General features: G+C 41.2%; 1 protein-coding gene across 5 annotated transcripts in view; it reads left to right on the top strand.

Moving 5' to 3' along the window:
• Window positions 1-24,006, top strand: part of ULK4 (unc-51 like kinase 4) — a 173,936-nt gene that overhangs the window by 100,767 nt on the left and 49,163 nt on the right. For all 5 annotated transcript variants that reach the window (XM_077303057.1, XM_077303055.1, XM_077303058.1 and 2 more), the window contains exon 32: window positions 12,836-12,941. In XM_077303057.1, coding sequence (XP_077159172.1) covers window positions 12,836-12,941 — 106 coding nt within the window. The remainder of the gene's footprint in view (window positions 1-12,835; window positions 12,942-24,006) is intronic.

Raw genomic sequence — 24,006 nt, 5'->3', positions numbered from 1 at the left:
GGTTAATAGCACTGCCATAATCAGAACAGATTTCTTCATTATACTTCAGTTAATTACCTTTGTTTTGATAGAATCCAAATGGTACACGCCACACTAGATGTATTGCATAGAGGATTTGGTAATTAAGAGACCAAATTTCATTCTCAAAATGTCAGACATGTAACAAGTAACATATAATTGTGGATTTGTGCAATGGTCTATATGTCTTCATGGCCATTTGCCATACAATGGTAGCTTTGAATCGGACCATTCATCATACTTGCTTCTGATTGTGCAGCTGTCTCTGTTTTTCATCTTCATGGGAACAGTACATTACAAATGGGAACCTGTGAGACCCATGCTGAGGAGGGAAATTCCATCCTCCCCCCCTCCCCATCCAGGCTGACCACCTGCTGGGCAGTTCACCACATCTCTCCCCCTCACCTACCAAGAGACTCACAATGGGGGAAATTTCATTCTACCCTCTGTCTCCCCGCCATCGTTCCCAGTGGGAGCTGACAATGGTATTCCATCCTCCATGTCCACCCACCTACCTCTAGTGCTGCCACCTCAGTGATAATAAGTGGGTCAGTGGAGGGGAGAAGGAACTGCCTCTTTCTTATCTGCCTGCTTCCAGTAGTGCTGCCTCAGGACTGTTATGTCGGTGGAAGGATGATGGAGTCTTCCCCTCCTTCTGAGCATGTCTTCAATGAGACCACATCAGCAAGGGAGGAGGATGCCCCCTGGAAACAGTTGTCTGAGCACACAACTGCACTATGCTCTTTTTAGGGGGGGCCTGGACCCCCACTTTTCAAAAATAGGACAGTGTTGATTGTTAGATATTTTGTCAAGTGGGGAACCTGCAAGGACTTGCAGAGGTCACTTCATTTTCCTTTGTATCCCCTTCCCCATACTACTACTTCTTTCTCTCTTCCTGGCAACCCTCATGTTCTCCCTTTCCCTGCTTATGGCTTTCCCTGTCTTCAGCTTTATTATTTATTTACCTCAGTTATTTCCTTCCCCCCATCTTTCCAATGATGAATGGAATAAATGGGGAGTTCAGGTAGTTGTACCTAGTTTTGATAGATAATAGGAATTACAAGGTTATGTTGTGCCAAATTATTTATGGAAGACATAAGCTTTGAGAAATGGTTTCTAGGAAATATTCTAGCAGGCTGGAGCCAGGGCTGAAAAGGCCCTGGTCCTGGTTGAGGTCAGTCTGATATATTTGGGCCTGCGGATCTTGAGCAGATTTTGCTCCCTAAATCTTAAGTTCTTTCAAAGGACATCTTGAATACATATGCGTGATTCATTCATTCATCACATTTTTATTGTGCCCTTCCACCAATGTGCTAAGGTAGGGAAAGTCAACCCGTGGTCCTCCAGATGTCCATGGACTACAATTCCCATGAGCCCCTGCCAGCGTTTGCTGGCAGGAGCTCATGGGAATTGTAGTCCATGGACATCTGGAGGACCACGGGTTGACTACCCCTGTGCTAAGGGAAGTTCTTTCTTTCTTCATTTTATTCTCACAGAGTAACCACCCCTCTCCCTGGGGAAATCAAGGCTCTGTGGGACCTCGGACAGTTCCTCAGGGCCTGTAAGACAGAGCTGTTCTGCCAGGCCTCCGGTGGAGCCCTAAAACAGGCACCCCTGTCCAGAATACTAACCACATATCAGAATCTGCAATCTAGTCCTTGATCAACCCTCTCGCCATAAGAGAGAGGCAGTTATGGAATTATTAAGGGATCTTTTATGGATTTCAATTATATAATGTTTTATGGAGTGATTTTATCATTTAAAAATGTTGCTACCCACCCTGAGCCCCTGGGGAAGGATGGGCTATAAATAAATTATTATTAGTTCAAGGAAGAAGGGGAAGCAAGAAAAAAAGGTGGAAGGAAATCTACAGACAGTTGAGGATTATGGAGCCCGAGGAGCAAAGGTCACAGATAGAGAGATATCAGAATGTTGGCAGTGCAGTAATCTAACTTTGATTCCAGTTGCTGAGAATCTAATTAAAATTGATATTGGGAGGTCAGTGAACCACATCTCTTGTAAATCTTTTTAGGGTATACGACAGCCTATGGAAGGCTGCTGTATTTGGGTTGTGACCACAGTCTGGGGGAAGAGAGTTTTAACCCCTTGCCTCCATGCCCTGAGCCTGATCTAAGTCAGGACCTCTCTGCCATTCAAATGGATCCTTTTAAAAACCTGTGGGGTATATTCTTTGATCTCCCAGTATCCCAACTAATCTCACTTTTAATCTTCAAAGGTGTTATCATCTTGCATTGTCTCTGTTTTGGGGGTTCTCTTTGAAAATGGGTGTGGGAATTGAGCAGGAATTTGAATTTGAAATTGCGTTCTGACACACACACGTTTTATTCAGTATTCAAGTCAATCACTATGTAAACCAACCCTCTCCTATAATACTATCCTTAAATAGCTTTCATTTTTTACTCCACTGCACTAGTTATGTCCTTTAAAAAAATTATTCAAGCATCAGTATCTATGTTATTTATCAACATAGATTTCACTAAAAATTCCTTTTAAAGCATGTCCTGGTACCATGTTGAGATCTTTAGTTCCACTGCATATCTATCTAGCCCTCATGTATGTGAGCCTGAGATGGTGAAGGGCTTTAATGAGTTTGTTTTCATGTTACCTTTATTATGCGGTTGCTAATATAAGATGTGAATGTACCCAGATCATTCCCTTTTTAAAATCCTGCTTAGCATTAGAATGTATGTTTAATTCTTAGTTAAACTATATTGAATTTTCAACCTTCTGCCATATGCAAAGAAAAAATATTTATAAATTAGATCTATGTGTAACTTCCCCTCCCCTTTGGAGAGCCAAGGGTTATTTTGTAAGTAGACCGATTCATCCATTTTCTGTATAGCATGAAGTTCCACATTTGTATGCTTTGTGATAGGATTCAGGCAGGATGGGATTAAAATTCAGTGCATGTACTTGTAGTTAGGACTCACATCTGGATGGCAGTGCAGGAACATATTGCTGAAAGCAAATAGTCTAGCAATTTTGATCGATAATAATGGAGTCTGAGAAAACACTGGAGGCATGAATAAGATTCCATTAATAACAAAAAGGGAGAAAGAGATGTCTAGTGCAGTTCATTTAATGTAGAACTCTCCAGAGACTGAAGTGGGGATTATGCCTGCTGCCCTTCATATTCAACACAGGTCCAGAGGACGCTGATTGGGTGACTGGCGTCTCTATAGCAGGCATGCTCTTACTCAGGAATAAGAGCCTAATTATATCTTAATGATCTCTGCTGCAAATAGGAAAACAAAATCTTCAGCTCTGCAAATGGTTACCTTAGGACAGCTGTAAGACTGTAGAAATTTACATTATCCTCTCCTCAATAATCTCAGGGGGTTTCATTGTGAAAAACGAGGCTTGTTTATAGTTGAAAATTAAATTGCTGTCAAAGCTTATTTCAATAGACAGTGCAGGGACCATAATAAAATAATTTTGTAAAAATGGAAGTGAGCGTATGCTTAATGGAACATGATTAAATTTAATTTCCATGCTATCTCAATCATTAAGGTGCATTATTCTTCCTTACACCTAATTTAGGCTCTTTGTTGGAGGCTGGTGGAGTTACTTTTCCAAGAGACACTCTGAAACGTATGTTGGGAAAATAAAAAAAAATGGTAAATCACACAGCATTGATATTACCACTTGGAAACTTGGCCTTAAGCGGAAAACATTTTTTTATGTACAGTTGTCTGTATGTATGAACAACTACTTACAGGGAGCCAAGTGAAGTAAGTGCTGATGTGAAAACGTCTAATAATGTCTGTCTGTATCATTAGCGTCATCAGTGGAGATTGACAACCAGCAGTGCACTTGTCTTGAGCAGGATGTGTTTTACCGTGTTTCCAAAGTAATCATCAACACACAACTTGGCTGCCCTACCCCTAGACAAAAACCAATTACTTCCATTGATTATTTGCTTCCTCTGTTGAAAGCTTGCAATAGACTGAGTGCAAAACATTAAAGTTGTATAGGTAATTATACCATCATATAATCAATGTTATATTTGCAGAACCTTGGTCAGTTGGATGTTTCACCTAAGTTTGTTACATCTACCAAGATTCTAATTTTATTTATTTATTATTTATTTATTGGATTTTTAGCCTTTCGCTCTCGGGAACCAGCTCACAACGGATTACACAACAATCCATACAGTATAATACAATAAAATCCCTTAAAAATCCCATTAAACCCCCAGTTTCTAATGCAACAATATAAACTTCCATGGATGGCAACTGTAGTTTCACATTAAGACAAACCCTTATGAAGGCTTCATTTGGGGGGGGGGGGGCAAGATGTTTGGCACCAAGGTGTTGAGGCACCAGTAGGAAAAGGGAACCCAACCTATATGCTCTAGCACTGGCCACGACCATAAACCTGGTGGAAGAGCTCCATTTTGCAGGCCCTCCAGAAGGCAGAAAGCTCTCCGAGGCCTCTCCGGAAGGCAGAACTCTCCTTTGTTGAATCTACCTTGAATATGCTTGGTGCCAGTTGCTTAAATGTATGTATTCTAACTGAGAAGTGGGACCTATGATTAGTTCAAATATTGATCAATTGCATCTATTGAGAAAATCAAGTTATACTACTGGCAAGGGAAAGTAACAGCCAGCTATTTTTTTGAACACCAGAGTTAAATTGCATTTTAAGAATGAAAAATAAATTATTCCTGTTTGTAGGCTATTGCAAGTATAATCTAAATCAGTGGTCCCCAACCTTTTTGAGGCTGGGGACTGGACGAAATCGTGCATGCGTGGCACTTTCGCGATTTCGGCCGTGCATGGCGCATGCACCATTCGCGGGCGCGGCCCTGATTCCCTCTCCCCCCCTCCTGCAGTAAGAAGTTTTTTACTGCGGGGGGCGGGGAGAGGGAGCTGCGGCCCGGCACCATGGCCTTCGTGACCCAGCACCGGGCCGCGGCCCGCAGGTTGGGGACCACTGATCTAAATAGTCTAGCATTGTAAAAATAATTAATAACCATATTTATATGGTATCCAGGACCATAACATGCTGTATAGAAATTTCAAATTAAAATTATCCCTGACTCTCAGTTTTCAATCTAAGTCAAAGAACAGAGTCATTAAGGAAGAAAGATCAGATTAAAGGTGGGTCATAGCAAAGAGGCACCAGTAATAAAGAAGAACTGGGAATCAAAGGAGAAATTTTGTTGGTCTTTAAATTGCTATTGGACTTGAATTCAATGGAACAGGGTTTCCCAACCACAGTACTATGAAGCTTCTCAATGGCATTGCGGAGTGGAATTTTTCAAAATGGCGGCTAGGGAAAGCCCTCCCACTCTTTTCCTGCGATTTCCAGTTCTGAGTGAAGACGAAAGAAAAGGTTTTTTTTTTTTTTTTAATGAGCAGGTTGACTCACCCCCTCCCAAAGTGGCCAATGATAGGCCTCGGAGGGGAGGGATCGGATCCCAGTCATTTAAACCTTTGCTGCCAAGGCTCCTCTCACTTTTGGGATGTGTGGCAGGGAGGCGTAGCCAGCTGACATCACTTCCTGTTCCCTCAAAGTCTAAAAAGTATTTCAGCAGTACCCCATGGTCAAAAGGTTGGAAAAGGCTACTGTAGAGCAAAAGCTTTGAGAGAGACATATAAGGACAAGAAGGTAATATAGAGGAGTAAAACTGTGAAGAGAACTATTAAAAGAAGTACAAGAATATTTAAGTGAGTTGTATTCTTATTGCTTTTTCCCCACTGGGCAGTCAAAGTAACTTACAAAGAGACACAAATATAATATATACTGATATACAGCATTAAAGATACACAGAATGACAGCTGGGCCAGAATCAAATAGATCCACTACCTGAGGGCTGCAGACTGTGACATATTGGCTACGAGGCAAGGTCCACAATATATTTATTTTAAATTTTATTTTGGTTTACAGTCAAATCTTATTATAAATGTGATGGAACTATTCAGTCAATCAGTAAACTGATTACAAAATATGGCAATATTTAAATGATTCCAACAACAAAGATGGGGAAGAAATGGAGATAGTGACAGATTTTATTTTCCTGGGCTCCAAGATCACTGCAGATGGGGACTGCAGCAAAGAAATTAAAAGACGCTTGCTCCTGGGGAGGAAAGCTATGGCAAATCTACACAGCATCCTAAAAAGCAGAGACATCACCCTGCCAACAAAAGTGCGTTTAGTCAAGGCTATGGTCTTCCCAGTTGCAATGTATGGCTGCGAAAGTTGGACCATAAGGAGGGCCGAGCGTCAAAGAATTGAGGCTTTTGAACTCTGGTGCTGGAGAAGACTCTTGCGAGTCGCTTGGACTGCAAGGCGAACAAACCGGTCAGTCCTAGAGGAGATCAACCCTGACTGCTCTTTAGAAGGCCAGATCCTGAAGATGAAACTCAAATACTTTGGCCACCTCATGAGAAGGAAGGACTCCCTGGAGAAGAGCCTAATGCTGGGAGCGATCGAGGGCAAAAGAAGAAAGGGACGATAGAAAATAAGGTGGCTGGATGGTGTCACTGAAGCAGTAGGTGCAAACTTAAATGGATTCGGGGGAATGGTAGAGGACAGGAAGGCCTGGAGGATCATTGTCCATGGGGTCGCGATGGGTCGGACACGACTTCGCACATAACAACAACAAAGATGCCAGTGATCTGAAGCATTTGAATCTAACAACCAAAATAAATAAAGCAGCATAGTGCAATAGGGCTGGGACTGAAGGAACAGTGGAAAAAACACTATCATTAACAGACATCATCTCTCAAGCTTTTGCTTCATTATATCAGAGCTCTATTCTGCAAGGAATGCCTTCCTGAATGATTCCGTTTCACACATTTAGGAAATGATGGTGGAGGGCATCTTAAGAGCCTCACACAGAGCACTCCATAATGTCAGAATCACTTAAGAAAATTCACCTGAACGGTTTGCAATGTGGCCTGTTCAGAAGGCTTTGTTCTCATGAATGAAGCTGCTTCAGCAGGACATAGCAGAAGAGGTGGTCCTGCAGGTTGGTGGGTCAACTGCTGTCAGCTTTGTTGGTGATAGAATCTTGAACTCTCATCAGGGAGAGGGTCAGCAGAGCGGGAGTGGTAAACAGATTCCATTTAGCACTCAGTACTAGCCAGGGGGCTTCATACTTTACCATCTGGAGTTTCTCAGTTGTCTAAGGGCAAACCCATGTGGAATGACTTCCAGTAATCTAGCCTCAGGATAACCAGAGTCTCAGGAGCAAAAGTCTTTCACATCATCTGTTAACTGATCAGAGATCGAATCTGGGACCTTCTGAAAGCACTGCTCTGCCACTGAGCTGTGGACCTGTCCCCTGTTTCTGATCTCCATGTTCAGTTATGAAATGCACTTGTGTTGGTTCTTACAAACATATACATATCTACATACATATCTACATACATATTTATTTATTTATTTATTTATATTTACATTTAGGATGTTTGTCAGTTCACTGTAACATGTGTACAGGACTATTTCGGCACTCACCTTTTCTTTGAGGGTAGAGCAGCCTTTCTTAACTTTTTTACCATTGAGAGATCCTTGAAACATTCTTCAGGCTTCAAGAAACCCTAGAAGTGGAGCAATTATCCAGAATATAGTTGGGTAGCATAGCTTGTGTATATGCCCACCCAGGGCCCCTCCCCTTCCCACTTCCTCTAGGCCCATCATTGGCTGAGGAGTCAACATGATACATTTTAAACAAATTTTAAAATATATATTAAAAATTAATTGCCGCCCATTCAGGAAACCCTTCCAGGGCCATCAAGAAATCCCAGGTTTTCACAAAACCCTGGCTGAGAAAGCCTGGGGTAGAGGCATAGAGAACAGAGCTTGAGATAAAGATTTTAACTGGCAAAATGGACAATACTGGAGGAGGCAGTTCTTCAAATACTCTGGTCCCTTACCCCTTAAGGCTTGATCCACTAGGACTTGGACTTGTGTCTAAAAACAGGCAGAATGTAGATCTCAAGCACAGGGGTGACATGACCCATGTGTCAAACTTATGACCTGAACCTCGATTACTGTGGTCAGATTTCATATTCAGAAAACCTTTATTGGCCTAGAATTCAATATAAATACAACAGTGAATGGTAAAATTTCCAAACAGAGACATATCAATAACAAATAGTGCCTTATTGGATTATCGTTACTATGCCATTAAAGGTTTTTGAACTGGTTTGAATTTGCCTTATGTTTGCATCAGAGCTAGGTCTGTCCTTGAAATAATGGACAAAATTTTTGCAATGCCCAGAGCCATTGAAGGCTCCTTCCCACGCAGCATCATCTTCAGCAGATGTTTCTCTTTGGCATTCATTTATCCACATAGTCCCTAAATTGACTATGGTACACATGAAATTTAGGGCACCTAAATAATAGGTGTGGGAGTGGATCTTGGGCATTGCATCCATGCAGGCAACTTCTCTCATTGTGCGGAATTGGAAGGAAACAACCTCTTGATCAATTTGAAGGAAAAATATTTAATCAAGCTAGGAAGAAAGCTCTTTTAAGGGAATAATCATCTAATATAGTGGTTCTCAACCTTCCTAATGCCTCGACCCTTTAATACAGTTCCTCATGCTGTGGTGACCCCCAACTATAAAATTATGTTCTTTCACAGAAATCAAACCAAAACTGACCAATGGCGTGAAGATCCATGATTCATGATTGTATATAAATTGTTTTTTTTCCCGGGGTTTCTCAGTTCAGTTCTGCCTCTTGTCCCACCATGCCGATCTCACTCTTTTCCGCTGCTCCAGACAGATGAACGCTCTATCTCAATCTACCCCGCATAGTGTATGTAATACTACGCCACCACCAAAATAGAATGTCCCCCTATTGGCATCTTTTTCTGGTTTCTATAATATGTGGAATCATTCACTGCATATTGTGTTATGATCTATTTTATCACCTCCTGCTAATGTGATGAGGAAAACGCAACAAATTATGTTCTGGCATGAAGTTTGCATATTGCTCCTCAGACAAGGAGGGCCAGTCATGGAAATGTCATTTCGGCAGTAGCCCTGTGTTATATACAACACTGTGAGAACTAGCATGACAGCTGACTGGTTTATCAGACTAGGATGTGGGCAGCCAAAACTGTAGCTCTCTAGATGTCCATGGACTACAATTACCATGAACCCCTGCTGCTGCATTAACATTGCCGCTCTGCCATGAAACCCACTGGGTGATTTTGGCTTGTCACTAACTCTTAGCCCAAACTACAGTGATAAACAGGGAGAGGGGGATGCATGTACATTATCCTGAAAAGTCAGGCAGGAAACAAATCGTGTGTAGAGTCATTATAAAACAGTAACATGTCAGAGATTTGCTAATTATGCTATTTTAATTAAATGTATATTTTGATGATATAAGTAGATAATACAAGAGAAATGTACACGGTGTCTGTGATATTAGACTGTTAGGTGTTTGGTAGAAATAGAATTATACTCAATCCAGCATGAAGCTTTGTTTCTGTAAATATATAACACTGGTGCTTGCTTTTCTACTTGGCTGTTTTGTCATTCATCTGAAAACTTTTTTTGTGAGATGTGAGTACGATTTGCTGTGCCTCTCTTCTAAATCATTGTATGTATAAAGGATAGTACGAATTTATTTTACATTAATTTTCTTGCTTGCCAACAAAGGTCGTGTAGAAGTTCAGAGAGAGAGAGAGAGAGAGATGCCCCAAGTAATTGAAATTAATCCACTGTAATTTCATTAAGTGGAATAAAATTACTGTGTGAAATGTCATAGCATGTGATGATTTGCTTATATACCACATCTCTGGCGCATTAACCCTTGCAGTCTCCTGTAGCAGTAGAGGACTTGCATGTTTTTTATATCAGAGAGTTAAATGGCTTCAGTGTTACAAATTTAAAATCTATTAATAATATTAGCTAAACACTAAGATCTGATACACTAAAAATCCCTGCATTATAAGATTGGTCGAACATTTATTACTATCTTCCAGAGTAGTTTAAACTCCTGGACATACCTTTTCCTAGAATCCTGCATCCTTTAAAATATAAATTAAAAGTCTTTAGCCTTAAAAAGTGTAGAGGTTCTTGTGAGTTCTTTTCTGAAATCTCGTCCTTTTTTCCCCCCTTTCCTTGTTATGCCCTTGGTATTTCATGTCTGGCCTGTTTAAGCACTGAAGCAATTAGTTTTGAGAAGGCTGATTCTTCAGGGTCCAGTGCTTTCTTGCCTTTCATTTGCTGAAGTTGTACATTTTAATGAAGTTGTTTCATCTGTGTTGCCAAACACTAGAATTTTGCTGCTTCAGTTCTAATTATCTCTGCTGGCAAATGCTATGTTTTATTAAAGCTGTCAAGAGTACTGTTCATTAAATGTCCACAGTCTGCGGTGTTGTACACATAAATTAGATCAGCTTTTCTCATTGACAGATTGTGTAGAACTTAAATACTTTCTACGCAAGCCTTAGAAATACAATTTAACAGCCCCAGTGACTTTATATGCATGAAAGAAGCATACCGGTGACTTCGTGAATATTAAAGCTACTTCAATCAATCAGGAATTAATATGACAGTCCTTTCACCGGACAACCAACTCTGATTTCAAGTGGGTGTCCAGGGCCCACTGGATCAATGTGCATGCTTGTCGAGATTTCAGCACTGCAGGTGTGGCTGGATAGATCTTATGTGGTTGAAATATGCCTTCCTCCATTATGTTTTCTAGACAAACTGTTCATCTCCAATAGGAAGGCTCTGATGGAGCAATCAAGAGCTTCCATCAGGCAGCATCTGTTTTAAGATGAGATTGTTAACACAGCCTTAATATTAACAACGGCAACTATGCCATGCGATTTCAGCAGACAGGTGTGGAATAGATGATTGATTTCAGCTAAAAGAAATATGGCTGCACTAAATGCTGTTAACTTTGTGAAATAATTTTAATGCTGAAAAGATTTTTCCCCATTATACTGATACATTAAAAGTTGGATTTCATCTGAATTTCTGCACCAACTATATGATGCATTGGACAGAGATGCAGATTTATTACACTGAATTGAAAGTATCTTGTGCAGTCTCATCTGTCATTTTTGTCTTGCTGATATTTCTGCTAACTTCTGTGGTATTTTTAAAAGGGCATGGTTTCTTATAGTAGCATTGTAGTAACATATGTGTTTGCCTTCATATTTATTAACTGCTATGAGTTCTAAACATGTTTTTAGAATATTATTTGAAGTTATTCAGCAGCTATGAATCATTCTGATGTACATGGTAACATATCAGAACTGTTGGTCAAACATCTCCATACTTACCTATACTTTTTGGTTTTGATCTATAACTTAAGACATTGCACACAGATCAGTTTTTAATTTTAGAATCATAGAGTTGGAAGGTATCTCCAGGACCAATTCCCTGCAGAATGCAGGAAATTCACAACTATCTGCTCACCACAGTGACTCTAATTCCATGCCCAAATGATGCCCCACCTTCCAAACCAGAATCCCTGACCAGTCTGGCCTGGAAAAAATTTGCCTTCTGATCCCAAAGTGGCAATCAGCAGCATTTCCCTGGCCATGCAAGAAAGGGCCATGAGATCCAAGCATTGATACAGTCCCTTCTGCCTACCCACTTACAATCTGCCTAAGTTCCCAGAATCAGCCTCTCCGTCCGATGGCTATCTAGCCTCTGCTTAAAAACTTCCAAGGAAGGACAGCCCACCACCTCCCAAGGAAACCTGTTCCACTGAGGAACTGCTCTGTCAAAAATCCACTGACATTTTGTTTTATCCATTTTGTTTTATGGGATATGTTACTGCCTCAGCAGAACCTGGTCAGGTCCCACAAACTATCCTCTTAGGGGAAATTTCATTATGAATGCTTGGTCTGATGGACCAGCCAAAGAGTCAACTTTCCTGAACTTATTGCTTCATGCAAATATATCAGTTATTCTGGAGTGTCTTGATAAACTTATGCTTGAGAATTATACTGGGCTTATGTTTAGAAATAAACCCAGAAATGAAGGATGATTTTTCTTCAGTAATGAACTGTTGGCCAGATTGATACCTGTGATCCCCAGTACTTCTCACCTAGTACCCCCAGATAAGCTGTTTAGCCCCTGCTTTTGTGCTAAGTAAAGCTACATGGGTAAACTGTGAAATAGATTTATTTACTAAAGATTTATTGTGACATGAGGTTTTTGTGAACTTGAGCACAGTTCTTCAAATTTAAGAAGTGTATATTGACATGTATAACTCTGTGTGTGAAATATACAAATGCAAAATTAGACACATGGCTATAGAAAGAAATATTGAGAAGCGTAGACTATGCAAACTGCGTAGATGAGGAGGGCATTTTGGTCAGGAGCAGCATGGTTAGAAATAGGTGAGGAGAGCGCCCACAGCTACTTTAACACAATTAGGAAGTCTTCTATAGTACGACCCACCCCCGTTGCTGTGCTCCCAAATTAAGCAGTTATTTGAACACTGAGACTGTTTATGCACTGGAGGTTTCATGTTGTGCTGCAGGCTGGAGTTTTAGTCGTGGCAGGTTGCCCCACTTCTTCCTGCACCCACATGGGGGAGCATTTGGCCTGGTGCACCTCATCCACCCCCTATTTGTGCTCCTGCATGGGAGCTGGGGCAGTGACGTTCCCAGTGCATAAACGGTCTGAGTGAGCAGTTCTGGCAAAAATGATAATCTGTTTTTGTTGAACTTGTAGGCAAAATTAGATTTGCATCAAAAATGTCATGCCCTGCCTTTTCCCGTGGTGAAAACCCAGTGGGTTAGGTAGAAGACATTTCTTTCTGTATGCTTGGAAAGAAAGTTCATATGCATTTTTTTTTCTTGCAGGAGCATCATGGTACACTGCTGGGAAATACAATACAAAGTGCAGTTGCAGTGTTAAATAATCTGGTTTCTCATAAAAGCACCAACATGGCATTACTTTATGAGCAAGGTAAGTATTTCCACCCCTGGTATTTAACTGTATATACTTCGCATCATGTTTCCTCAGAAACAATTCATTATTTGCATCCAAAGTGACTTAGAAAAACCAACAACTTTTGAATGGCTACAGCAGAATTCCACTCCAAATGTTATTTTACCTGATAATGTTGTTGCATGTTTTAATCAATGATCTGCTTATCTAATTCCAGTTTTTATTGGTTACAATCATGATGTTATTAATATCTTTGCTGTATTAGCTGAGATTTTATTTCATTCCAGTTATTACAGTAATTTTTAAAAATTAGCTAAATAGTACATTATTTTTGAAAAAAATAGCTACTAATTGTAGTTCATGTCAAATATGTGGCCACCAGACTACTGTTCATTGTTCCATAAAGTCCAGTGTTTCCCTACATTGCCCCCCCTCTGTTTCAGATATGTTTTGTTCATATATTTTATTCTCTTACCTCTCCTCTATACAGTTCTTGAAATCCTGATCGTGTTTCAAAACACTGTCATTACTATGTTGAGCAGGGGTGGCCAAACTGTTACTCTCAAGATGGCCATGGACTACAATTCCCATGATCCCCCTTGTCAGCACACCCCCTGGCAAGATTTCATGTGAATTGTAGTCCATGGACATCTGGAGAACCACTATTTGGCCACCCCTGATGGAGAGCATGGAGATTGAAAGAAAATAAATCTCAGTGGGAGCAATGTACAATGCAATAGTGCCAAAGTCCATATGATCCTTAGATGTCCCCTCTATATAGCTGCCAGAACTAGACTAATTTCTCCTCTACTTGAAAATACTCCTAGTAAGTGGAAAAAATTAAACTCCTATAGAAAGGTAAAGCCTCAAGTATTACACAAGTTGCCAAATATTGCACCCAAATATACAGAATCCAAAATACTCAGCCAAGGACCTACAAGAAGTGACTTATAAGAAAATAACAATTTAATTTTTATTTTCATGTTAATTTTTTATTTTCTATACATACGTCATTTTTTAATCTTGTATACATTTTTATTTAGTTATAAAATTTCAAAATTGTTAAACATTTTTTTTGCTGTATTTCCCTAGCTTACTGTGAAATGTTTGCGTTTTACCATATATCCTGAAATATTTTGCTCATGTATTTGCTAACAAATTTTACCCGGCCAAAGTGCTGTACTGAATAAACAGAACTGGCCAAAGTCAGCCTGGAGAATACAGAATACAGAATATCTTTATTGGCATAACAATGATTTAAAAAAAGATAAAATGGCACAGCCAAACAGCATGACCAAACAACATGCACAATCCGCCAACAACACACAAATGTTACAAGATGGCCATACTGCGATATGCAGTCCACAGTGGGCCTGGAGAGTGTGCCCTGGCTTTGGGTTCAGTTGTTTTTCTGGGACTGACTCCCGCTGTCTGAGAGATCTTCTGCTGTGGACTTCAGATATGATCTTGCCTATCTGCCTGGAGAAGAGTGAAGACTAATTTGACTGAACAACGTTTTTTTTTTAAGTTTTCTTATTTTACTGTTGTTCTTTGGACTTGGTGGGTGGTAAGTTATAGGGGCACGGTGAGGCCAAGGGCCTCAGACCTTGTTTTGGTTCCGTCTAGTTAGCCCTCACGTCCTTCGGGTTATGTGGCTTGTAGCTTGGAGTTTGTTACTTCTTTGGACCGGGTAGTTGTGTGTGGAGGAGTGAGGACAAGGGCCTCAGGACTTTGTTGTTGTTGTTGTTTCCTGTGGTTTTATTCTTACGTTTTAGTTCCTTCTGGTTTTTGTGACTTGTTTTGCTGAGTTTTGTTGTTTTGGGGATGTGGTGATTGGTAGGGAGACCAAGTATTCTTTTCTTCTGCTTTAATTCTTGGCTTTGGCTGCTTCGAGTTGGTTTAAAACTTGGTTAACTTATTTTTGGTTAACTTTTTTCAGGTGACATCCCTATCCCTGACGTACCTACTGTAAACTATTACTGATTCCTCTCCATTAAAAAAAAACTACGTAAAGGGCTTATTGATTATTATTTTACATCACTGTGCACCATACAGAAAATAATAATGAATACTTTTAAGGTAATGCTGAAGATGACGGAATGTTAGAGAAGAAAATGGAAAGCATAGGGAACTCATCAGGGATAAAAGAGACATTCCATAATATAGGACTTGATTAACAGATGACAGAAGAAAAAATGAAGTTGGCTTTTTGGATTGTACTAGTACAATTATTTATAAGTACAGGAAGGGTCTTGCAAGCATTTAGGTATGTTGTATATTCCCTTTGGGACTTATCAAGATCTCAGAACCTTTTGAAAATTGCCCCTTATATATTAAAAATATAAAAGGCTGACACATGACCTTTTTTGATTAAAAGCATTAATGCTGGATTGCTGCTCTCAGAGGAGTCACTTTAAGGATGCAAGATTTAACAGACTTTAACAATACGACCAGCACAAAGACATTTGAAATCTAATTAATCTCTTGACATTTGACTAAAAGTCAAAAGCTGTGGACTACAAGATGAACAGAGCACCTCACCCGTGAAGGTTGACTACTATTATCTTTCTTTCATGAGGTATAAATGAGTTATTAAATATCTTCTGCAAAGTTTTATTGCAGACTTAATCCTCTTTTTAATAACTACCCATGCACTAAATGCGTACTGTTTTCTCTTCATATAGGAACTAATATCTGCTGCAAGCAATCATCTTGCAGTGTAATTAATCTCTGGTTATTTACAGCTGCGGCCCAATTGCTCCATCTGGAAGTTACCATTAGGAGACGTAAAACAATAGCAGGAATGAGGTGCTAGTTCATTGTTTTTGATGAAACTGTTGGTCAGTTATGTTTATTTCAGATGCTATCCTGGAATTTGAATTTTATTTTAATTGTCCAAGATAGCCAGATATTGCTGAAAGGGCAACCTGTTATTCATGCTTTCTTCTGCAGTAATTTCTGAACATATTCCTCTACAGCAGTGAGCGCAAACGCGCATGCGCGAAACTTCCACACGTGCGCATTTGTGGCCCGAGCATGCACGTTTGCGCGGGGGGTGCCACGCATGGGCGGGCCCACATCGCCTTCCCCCCCACCGGTCCGCAACCCAAAAAAGGTTGCAGACCGCTGCTCTACAGTATATGGTACTGTTATCTTTTCTTCCTTTTTCCATACTAGTCACACTAGGATAGGAGTTTCCAAAGTGGAGCGGTGGAAGGATCCAGGGGGAACAGTGAGGAATTTGGGGGCAGTAAGGGGGCAGCTCTTCCTGCTGTAGCCGTGTTTTCCTAGTGAGAAATGTTCCAGGTGGCTTGCCATTGCCTGCCTCTAGGTGGTAGGGATCCTGGACTTCCTTGGTGATCGCCCATCCAAGTGATCTCCCATCCCATCCAAGTGCTGACCAGGGCCAATCCTGCTTAACTTCCTGAAGAACATGACAGCTTCAGAAGGTGGGCTGGGTGGGATCACATTCCTGGGAAAGATTCTGCCAAGCTCTACCCCAGATCTCCAAGAATTTCTTAACCCAGAGTTGGCAACCCTTCCCAAAAAGTCTCCATATTTGGGAGGCTGAAAAAGCCTTCACCTGCTTGCTCCTGGCCAGGGGATTTTCCATTGCTTGCTTCTCTCTCTTTTTCTTTTCCTGACTGTCTGCCCCCCCCCCCAATGAGGATCCAAAGTGGCTTCTACAAATGACTTTTACAAAAAATATATGTTTTTTTTAAAACTAAAATATGATGATTGCACAACAATAAAAAAGAAGTGTAAGTAGTATAGCATATTTTGAATCTGCAGTAGACCAAACACCTGAAACGTGATGTGTGGTCATATGTTTTTTTTTTGGGGGGGTGGCATTGAGAATGTGGCCTAGGAGCCAAGCGGGTGGCAGCCCCCCAAACACTGGGAACCACTGAACTAGCAGATGTTGTCTTTCACAATTAAAAAAAATGAATAAATATATATATTTTTGATTTTCTGTTTTGCTTTTGTTAATATTCAGCCTGTATTTAAAATACAATCTTTGAAGAAACAAACAACCACTAGACTTAGTACTGATTAAACAATGAGGTAAAGTATTTGAGTGGAGAAGTTTATACAGCCTTGGTTCCTTGCAATACTCTATGAAGCCTACCTCTTCTACAGTCATTTATTCAGAAAATGTCAATAAACATAGACATTTGTTGTTGTTATGTGCGAAGTCGTGTCCGACCCATCGCGACCCCATGGACAATGATCCTCCAGGCCTTCCTGTCCTCTACCATTCCCCGGAGTCCATTTAAGTTTGCACCTACTGCTTCAGTGACTCCATCCATCCACCTCATTCTCTGTCGTCCCCTTCTTCTTTTGCCCTCGATCTCTCCCAGCATTAGGCTCTTCTCCAGGGAGTCCTTCCTTCTCATGAGGTGGCCAAAATATTTGAGTTTCATCTTCAGGATCTGGCCTTCTAAAGAGCAGTCAGGGCTGATCTCCTCTAGGACTGACTGGTTTGTTCGCCTTGCAGTCCAAGGGACTCGCAAGAGTCTTCTCCAGCACCAGAGTTCAAAAGCCTCAATTCTTTGACGCTCGGCCTTCCTTATGGTCCAACTTTCGCAGCCATACATTGCAACTGGGAAGACCATAGCCTTGACTAAACGCACTTTTGTTGGCAGGGTGATGTCTCTGCTTTTTAGGATGCTGTCTAGATTTGCCATAGCTTTCCTCCCCAGGAGCAAGCGTCTTTTAATTTCTTTGCTGCAGTCCCCATCTGCAGTGATCTTGGAGCCCAGGAAAATAAAATCTGTCACTATCTCCATTTCTTCCCCTTCTATTTGCCAGGAATTGAGAGGGCCGGATGCCATGATCTTTGTTTTCTTGATGTTGAGTTTCAAGCCAACTTTGGCACTCTCCTCCTTCACCCGCATCAACAGGCTCTTTAGTTCCTCTTCACTTTCTGCCATTAGAGTGGTATCATCTGCATATCTGAGGTTGTTGATATTTCTCCCTGCAATCTTGATCCCAATTTGTGACTCCTCTAATCCCGCATTTCTCATGATGTGCTCTGCATACAAGTTAAATAGGCAAGGCGACAGTATACAGCCTTGCCGAACTCCTTTCTCAATTTTGAACCAGTCAGTGATTCCATGTTCAGTTCTCACTGTTGCTTCTTGACCTGCATATAAATTTCTCAAGAGACAAATAAGATGCTCTGGTATTCCCATCTCTTTAAGAACTTGCCACAATTTGTTGTGCTCCACACAATCAAAGGCTTTAGCATAGTCAATGAAGCAGAAGTAGACATTCTTCTGGTACTCCCTAGCTTTCTCCATGATCCAGCGTATGTTGGCAATTTGATCTCTAGTTCCTCTGCCTCTTCGAAATCCTGCCTGTACTTCTGGAAGTTCTCGGTCCACATATTGCTGGAGCCTAGCTTGTAGGATTTTGAGCATAACTTTGCTAGCATGAGAAATTAGTGCGATGGTGCGGTAGTTTGAACATTCTTTGGCATTGCCCTTCTTTGGGATTGGAATGTAAACTGACCTTTTCCAATCCTGTGGCCATTGCTGAGTTTTCCAAATTTGCTGGCATATTGAGTGTAGCACTTTTACTGCATCGTCCTTTAAGATTTTGAATAGTTCAACTGGAATGCTGTCACTACCACTAGCTTTATTGTTGCTCAGACTTCCTAAGGCCCATTTGACTTCACATTCCAGGATGTCTGGCTCCAGGTCAGTAACTACCCCATTGTGGTCATCAGGGATGTTAAGCTCGCTCTTGTATAGTTCTTCTGTATAATTTTGCCACCTTTGTTTGATCTCTTCTGCTTCTGTGAGGTCCCTACCATTTTGGTCCCTTATCATACCCATCTTTGCATGAAACGTTCTCTTCATATCTCCAATTTTCTTGAAAAGATCTCTGGTCCTCCCCATTCTATTGTTTTCTTCTATTTGTTTGCACTGTTCATTTAAGAAGGCATTCTTATCTCTTCTAGCTTTTCTCTGGAATTCTGCATTCAATTGGGTGTATCTTTCTCTTTCTCCCTTGCCTTTCACTTCCCTTCTCTCCTTAGCTATTTGTAAAGCTTCCTCAGACAGCCATTTTGATTTCTTGCATTTCTTTTTCTTTGGGATGGTTTTAGTTGCTACCTCTTGTACAATGTTGCGAACCTCCGTCCATAGTTCTTCAGGCACTCTGTCTATCAGATCTAATTCCTTAAATCTATTTGTCACCTCCACTGTGTATTCGTCAGGGATATGATTTAGTTCATACCTGAGTGGCCTAGTGCTTTTCCCTACTTTCTTCAATTTAAGCCTAAATTTTGCAACAAGAAGCTCATGATCTGAACCACAATCAGCTCCTGGTCTTGTTTTTATTGACTGGATAGAACTTTTCCATCTTTGGCTGCAGAGCACATAGTCAATCTGATTTCTGTGTTGACCGTCTGGTGATGTCCATGTGTAGAGTCGTCTCTTGGGTTGCTGGAAAAGAGTGTTTGCTATGACCATTGTATTCTCTTGACAAAATTCTACCAGCCTGTGCCCTGCTTCATTTTGTACTCCAAGGCCAAACTTGCCTGTTATCCCGGTTATCTTTTGGCTTCCTACTTTAGCATTCCAATCCCCCATGATGATAAGCACATCATTTTTGGGCGTTGCTTCTAGAAGGTGTTGTAGGGCTTCATAGAACTGATCAACTTCATCCTCTTCAGCAGCAGTGGTTGGGGCGTAGACCTGGATCACTGTGATGTTGAATGGTTTGCCTTGGATTCGAACTGAGATCATTCTGTCATTTTGGGGATTGTATCCCAAGACTGCTTTTCCTACTCTCTTATTGATTATGAAGGCTACTCCATTTCTTCTGCGAGATTCTTGTCCACAGTAGTATACCTGATGGTCATCTGAATTAAATTCACCCATTCCTGTCCATTTTAGTTCACTGATTCCTAAAATGTCAATGTTCAGTCTTCTCATTTCTTGTTTAACCACGTCCAGCTTGCCTTGATTCATGGATCTGACGTTCCAGGTTCCTATGGAATAAAAATCTTTACAGCATCGGACTGTCTTTTCGCCACCAGTTACTTCCACAACTGAGCGTCCTTTCGGCTTTGGCCCAGCCGCTTCATTCATTCTGGCGCTACTCGTACTAGCCGTCTGCTCATCCCCAGTAGCATATTGGACACCTTCCGACCTGAGGGGCTCATCTTCCAGCGTCATATCGTTATGCCTATTGGAACTGTCCATAGAGTTTTCATGGCAAAGATACTGGAGTGGTTTGCCATTGCCTTCTCCAGTGGATCACCTTTTGTCAGAGCTCTCAGCTATGACCTGTCCGTCTTGGGTGGCCCTGCACGGCATAGCTCATAGCTTCACTGAACTACGCAAGCCCCCTTGCCACAACAAGGCAGCGATCCTTGAAGGGGGAAACATAGACATATACACTCACAAAACTTATATTTAGCTAAAGTCTAGATCCTTTGGTTCATAAGCAGAATTTTTCTCACCCAGAAGAGTAAATCTATTCCTGGAACAAATGCTGACATTTTCTGTGCTAGATCCAATTTAAACAAGCTCTTCAGGCAACAGAAGACATTGGATTCAACATTTTTGTCTTAAAAAATTATAGAGGAATATATTCATTATGTGATGAACACAGTCGTCACATAATCACTTGAGCCTTTGAAACTGTAAGAACATTAGTCTTGGATGGAAAGACAGCTAATACGACTAAAACTGCCACTTGGCGAAATTGTTATTAAGATGTAAACACAGTCACCGCATGGTTGCCCCTGAGTGCTAGGAAGCAATATGTCCTGGACTTCCAGTGCATTTACAAAGGGAAGGAATGGTTTAAAAGCTGATTACAATTTCTGGTAGAGACAGAGAGAGGATCAGATAGTCTTGGCTATCTTTAATTCATGTTATCATAAACTTAAGCTAAATTGTAGCTGTTGTGATTCTGGTACCAAGCAGTTGTGTGCGTTTGGATTGAATACCTTTAGGACTCTGGTTGCTTGAATAATGCCCACATTCCAAGCTGGCATTTTTCTCTGCTACTAAGCAAGAGCAGATAGTTCTAACTGTTGGCACTAGAGGGGGGGGGGGTGGAGTCCAGTGTGCCTCCCCAAGATCCTCAGAGGTAGAGCAGGGAAGAGAGGAGACAAAGAGTGAGAGACTGATCAAAGCTGTGCTCAGCTGCTGAGGTTGAACATACAGGGTGGGGGGAGCTGCTGGAAAACTAACTTATTGATTTGCAAGGAAGAGATCTCTTGAAAATGCTAAATATCCTAAAAGCATCTAATTTATATCTAAATGTAAGACTACCCTCCCCTTTTTGTGGTATTCCCTGGGGGCAATACCTAGTCTTGCATATGATTAAATGCATTTATTGGGCCTTTTGTGGGTTCTCCACTAAATCAATTGCTTTTGCTCCTAGGAATCAATTGCTTCTGTTTGTATTATGAGTAACAAAATAATATCGTTAATGGGGTTTGTCTGTGTCATTTATGAAGTTTCTCTCTCTGGAAGACCTGGCTTGACAAAGTAATATTTATGTTCGATGTGGTCCACATAACAAATCCATTGGGAACATCACTGCTTTACAGCATATAGCAGGAAGGCTTCCTATACCTATTTCCATCCCCAGCCCCATTGTCCCTCATTGCTGAGGAAATGCAGGCTCTTTCCATTACAGAAAGAAGACCTTTTCCTTCTATGACCGTGAAGGATGGTCCTAGACCAGTGTTTCCAACCTTCCTAATGCTGCGACCCTTTAATACAGTTCCTCATGATGTGGTGGCCCCCCAACCATAAAATTATGCAAGTGTTCTTTCACAGAAATTAAACCAAAACTGACCAATGGCGTGAAGATCCATTGTTCATTATTGTATATTAATTGGTTATAAATTATATATAAATTGGCAGGCGCCTTCAGGAGGAGCAGCAACAATGGCAGTGCACCCCCCCAGCCAAGCTGCTTGCCCTGCAGTGACCCCTGTGAAAGGGTCATTCGACCCCCAAAGGGGTCCCAACCCCCAGGTTGGGAACCACTGTCCTAGAGACTGAAGGCTGGAAATTCAGAGGGCTTGTTAAACCCACAACATTGTAGCGATATAATAGTATTTTAAGTGCTGGTTTTTAAAATGCAGCTATAATAATATCAATATTTTGATATGAAGGATGAGCCCAAAATAAAAAGGGTCTGTGTGCTGTTGTGCTACTGATGGCCCACTGATGGCAGCATCTTTTCTTGGAAAGCCTGGTTATTTAAACCACATGCAGGAGAAAGCAAGACGACTCCACAGCAGGGAAAATTCAGGTGGAGGGCAGACGTGCGGAAGAGCCATGCTCAAACCGATTCCAATGCTTGTGGGTTGACTGCCAAGAATATCAGGAGTAAGTCGAGCGTGCAGAAAAGCTGCTTGTCTGGATTTTGCTATTAATCTGACAACTACCTACATTCTTTGCCGTTCTGGGGGGGGGAATACTGTACTGATATCAAGCGAACCTTTACAGTGTTATAGGGAAAGAAGAACCTCTCTAAGCCTACCCAACAAAGAGTTTATATCTGCATTTTTGTTATTGTTTTCTTTTCCTTCTTTATGTTTAAATTGTCTCTGCAGGTGTGTAGGCTGGATCCATGGAGGGAAGGGGAGAAAGTGTTTTCGCCTTTCCACCTCTGCATGATCTTATATATTGACCACACACATCGCGGGGATGGGGGTGGGTGGGGAAATAGTACTTTGGAATCTTTCTACAATGGATCTTCCTGCTCTTGTAATATGGACTTCAACTTATGGACCTCAGTTTTACTAAATAGGGTAATTAATGAGGGGCTTTTTACCCATAAAGTAATTGTGCTTAAAGGCTAAATATTGGTGTGTTCCCAGGTTCCTTGTAATTCAGATATGGCAAATATATTTAGAAGTAGCTTCTGTCCTAATTTTGATTCAGCTAAGCTACAAATTCAATTGCTGGATCTTGTTAATCTACAGTGAATTAATAGAGAAGGCCTGTGCTGAGGGGGTTTTTTTTGGCTAATATTATATCATAGCATATTTACTAGTGAAGTAGTAAAATAATTAAAACTCAGTAAAGCTTGCAAAATAATCTTATGATACAGTATATTTTATTTTTTTAATTGCTCGTTTTCTGCTGATATCTGCAAAATAGCAGTGTTGGCAAATTGCTTTGGGAAGTTTGAGAAAAGGAAAATAAACAGGTCGCTACACTTCTGTCAAAGTATCCAGTGCTGCTTGTCCATTGTAGCTCGGTCGGTACCAAGCCAAACTCAAGGATCTTCGGGACAATCAGAGTGGACTTTTTTTGGAGTTGATTTGAGGATCAGATTAATGCTATTCTGTGAACAATTTGTTTTCCCCAAAGGGTTAGCAGCGGGGTTGCCAGAATGCCCGCAGAAGTATGTGTTGTCCTTTTAAATTATTTATGTTCAAATTTGTATGCCACTCTTTCCCAGAAAGAGAGATGCATACATTGCACATGTAATTAATTTGGAAAATCAGTCCAATTAATTGAGTTAAAACCATATCCAAGTCCTTCCCCTCCCCCCAGGCAGTTGGCAGAGGTTGAAGGAAGGGAGAAAGAGAAGACCCCTGCTTTGACCCCACAGCAGCACTGGTTTCCATTCACTGGCTTGTGGCAGTGTCTTCCCTCTGCCTCACATTTGGCTGGAAAGATCAGCTTCCAATGCCAACTCCTACCAGCTCCATGTGGGGCTAGGACTGCTGCCTCCTACTGACCGGCTCCTGCTCCCCAGCTTAAGGTGGCAGTCGACGTGGGGCCTCTCTAAAGTCAGTGTCGCCTCATTTAGGACTGGTGGCTCCTGAAACCATCAGCCCACCAGAAATTTTTTCAGTTACCTTAATGGCCTCAGTGACTTCTTCCAGTTACCTTATTGACTACCATGCCCCTTATTATCAGTGTTAATTGGTTGCATCAAAAACAATTTTATCCTCACAACAATCCTGAGAAATAGGTTAGGCTAGGTGGCAGCAGCTCATGGTAACTAGTCCAAGGACATCTGGAGAGTCACAGGTTGCCCTCCCCCCGGATTAGGCCAAGGTTTTTCTGGAGTTAGTATGAAAGCAGTAGAC

The sequence above is a fragment of the Paroedura picta genome, chromosome 11 (assembly GCF_049243985.1).
Source record: "Paroedura picta isolate Pp20150507F chromosome 11, Ppicta_v3.0, whole genome shotgun sequence".
Taxonomy (NCBI): Eukaryota; Metazoa; Chordata; class Lepidosauria; order Squamata; family Gekkonidae; genus Paroedura; species Paroedura picta.
Note: the sequence above shows the minus strand (reverse complement) of the source record. Positions and strands in the feature narration are given on the sequence as shown.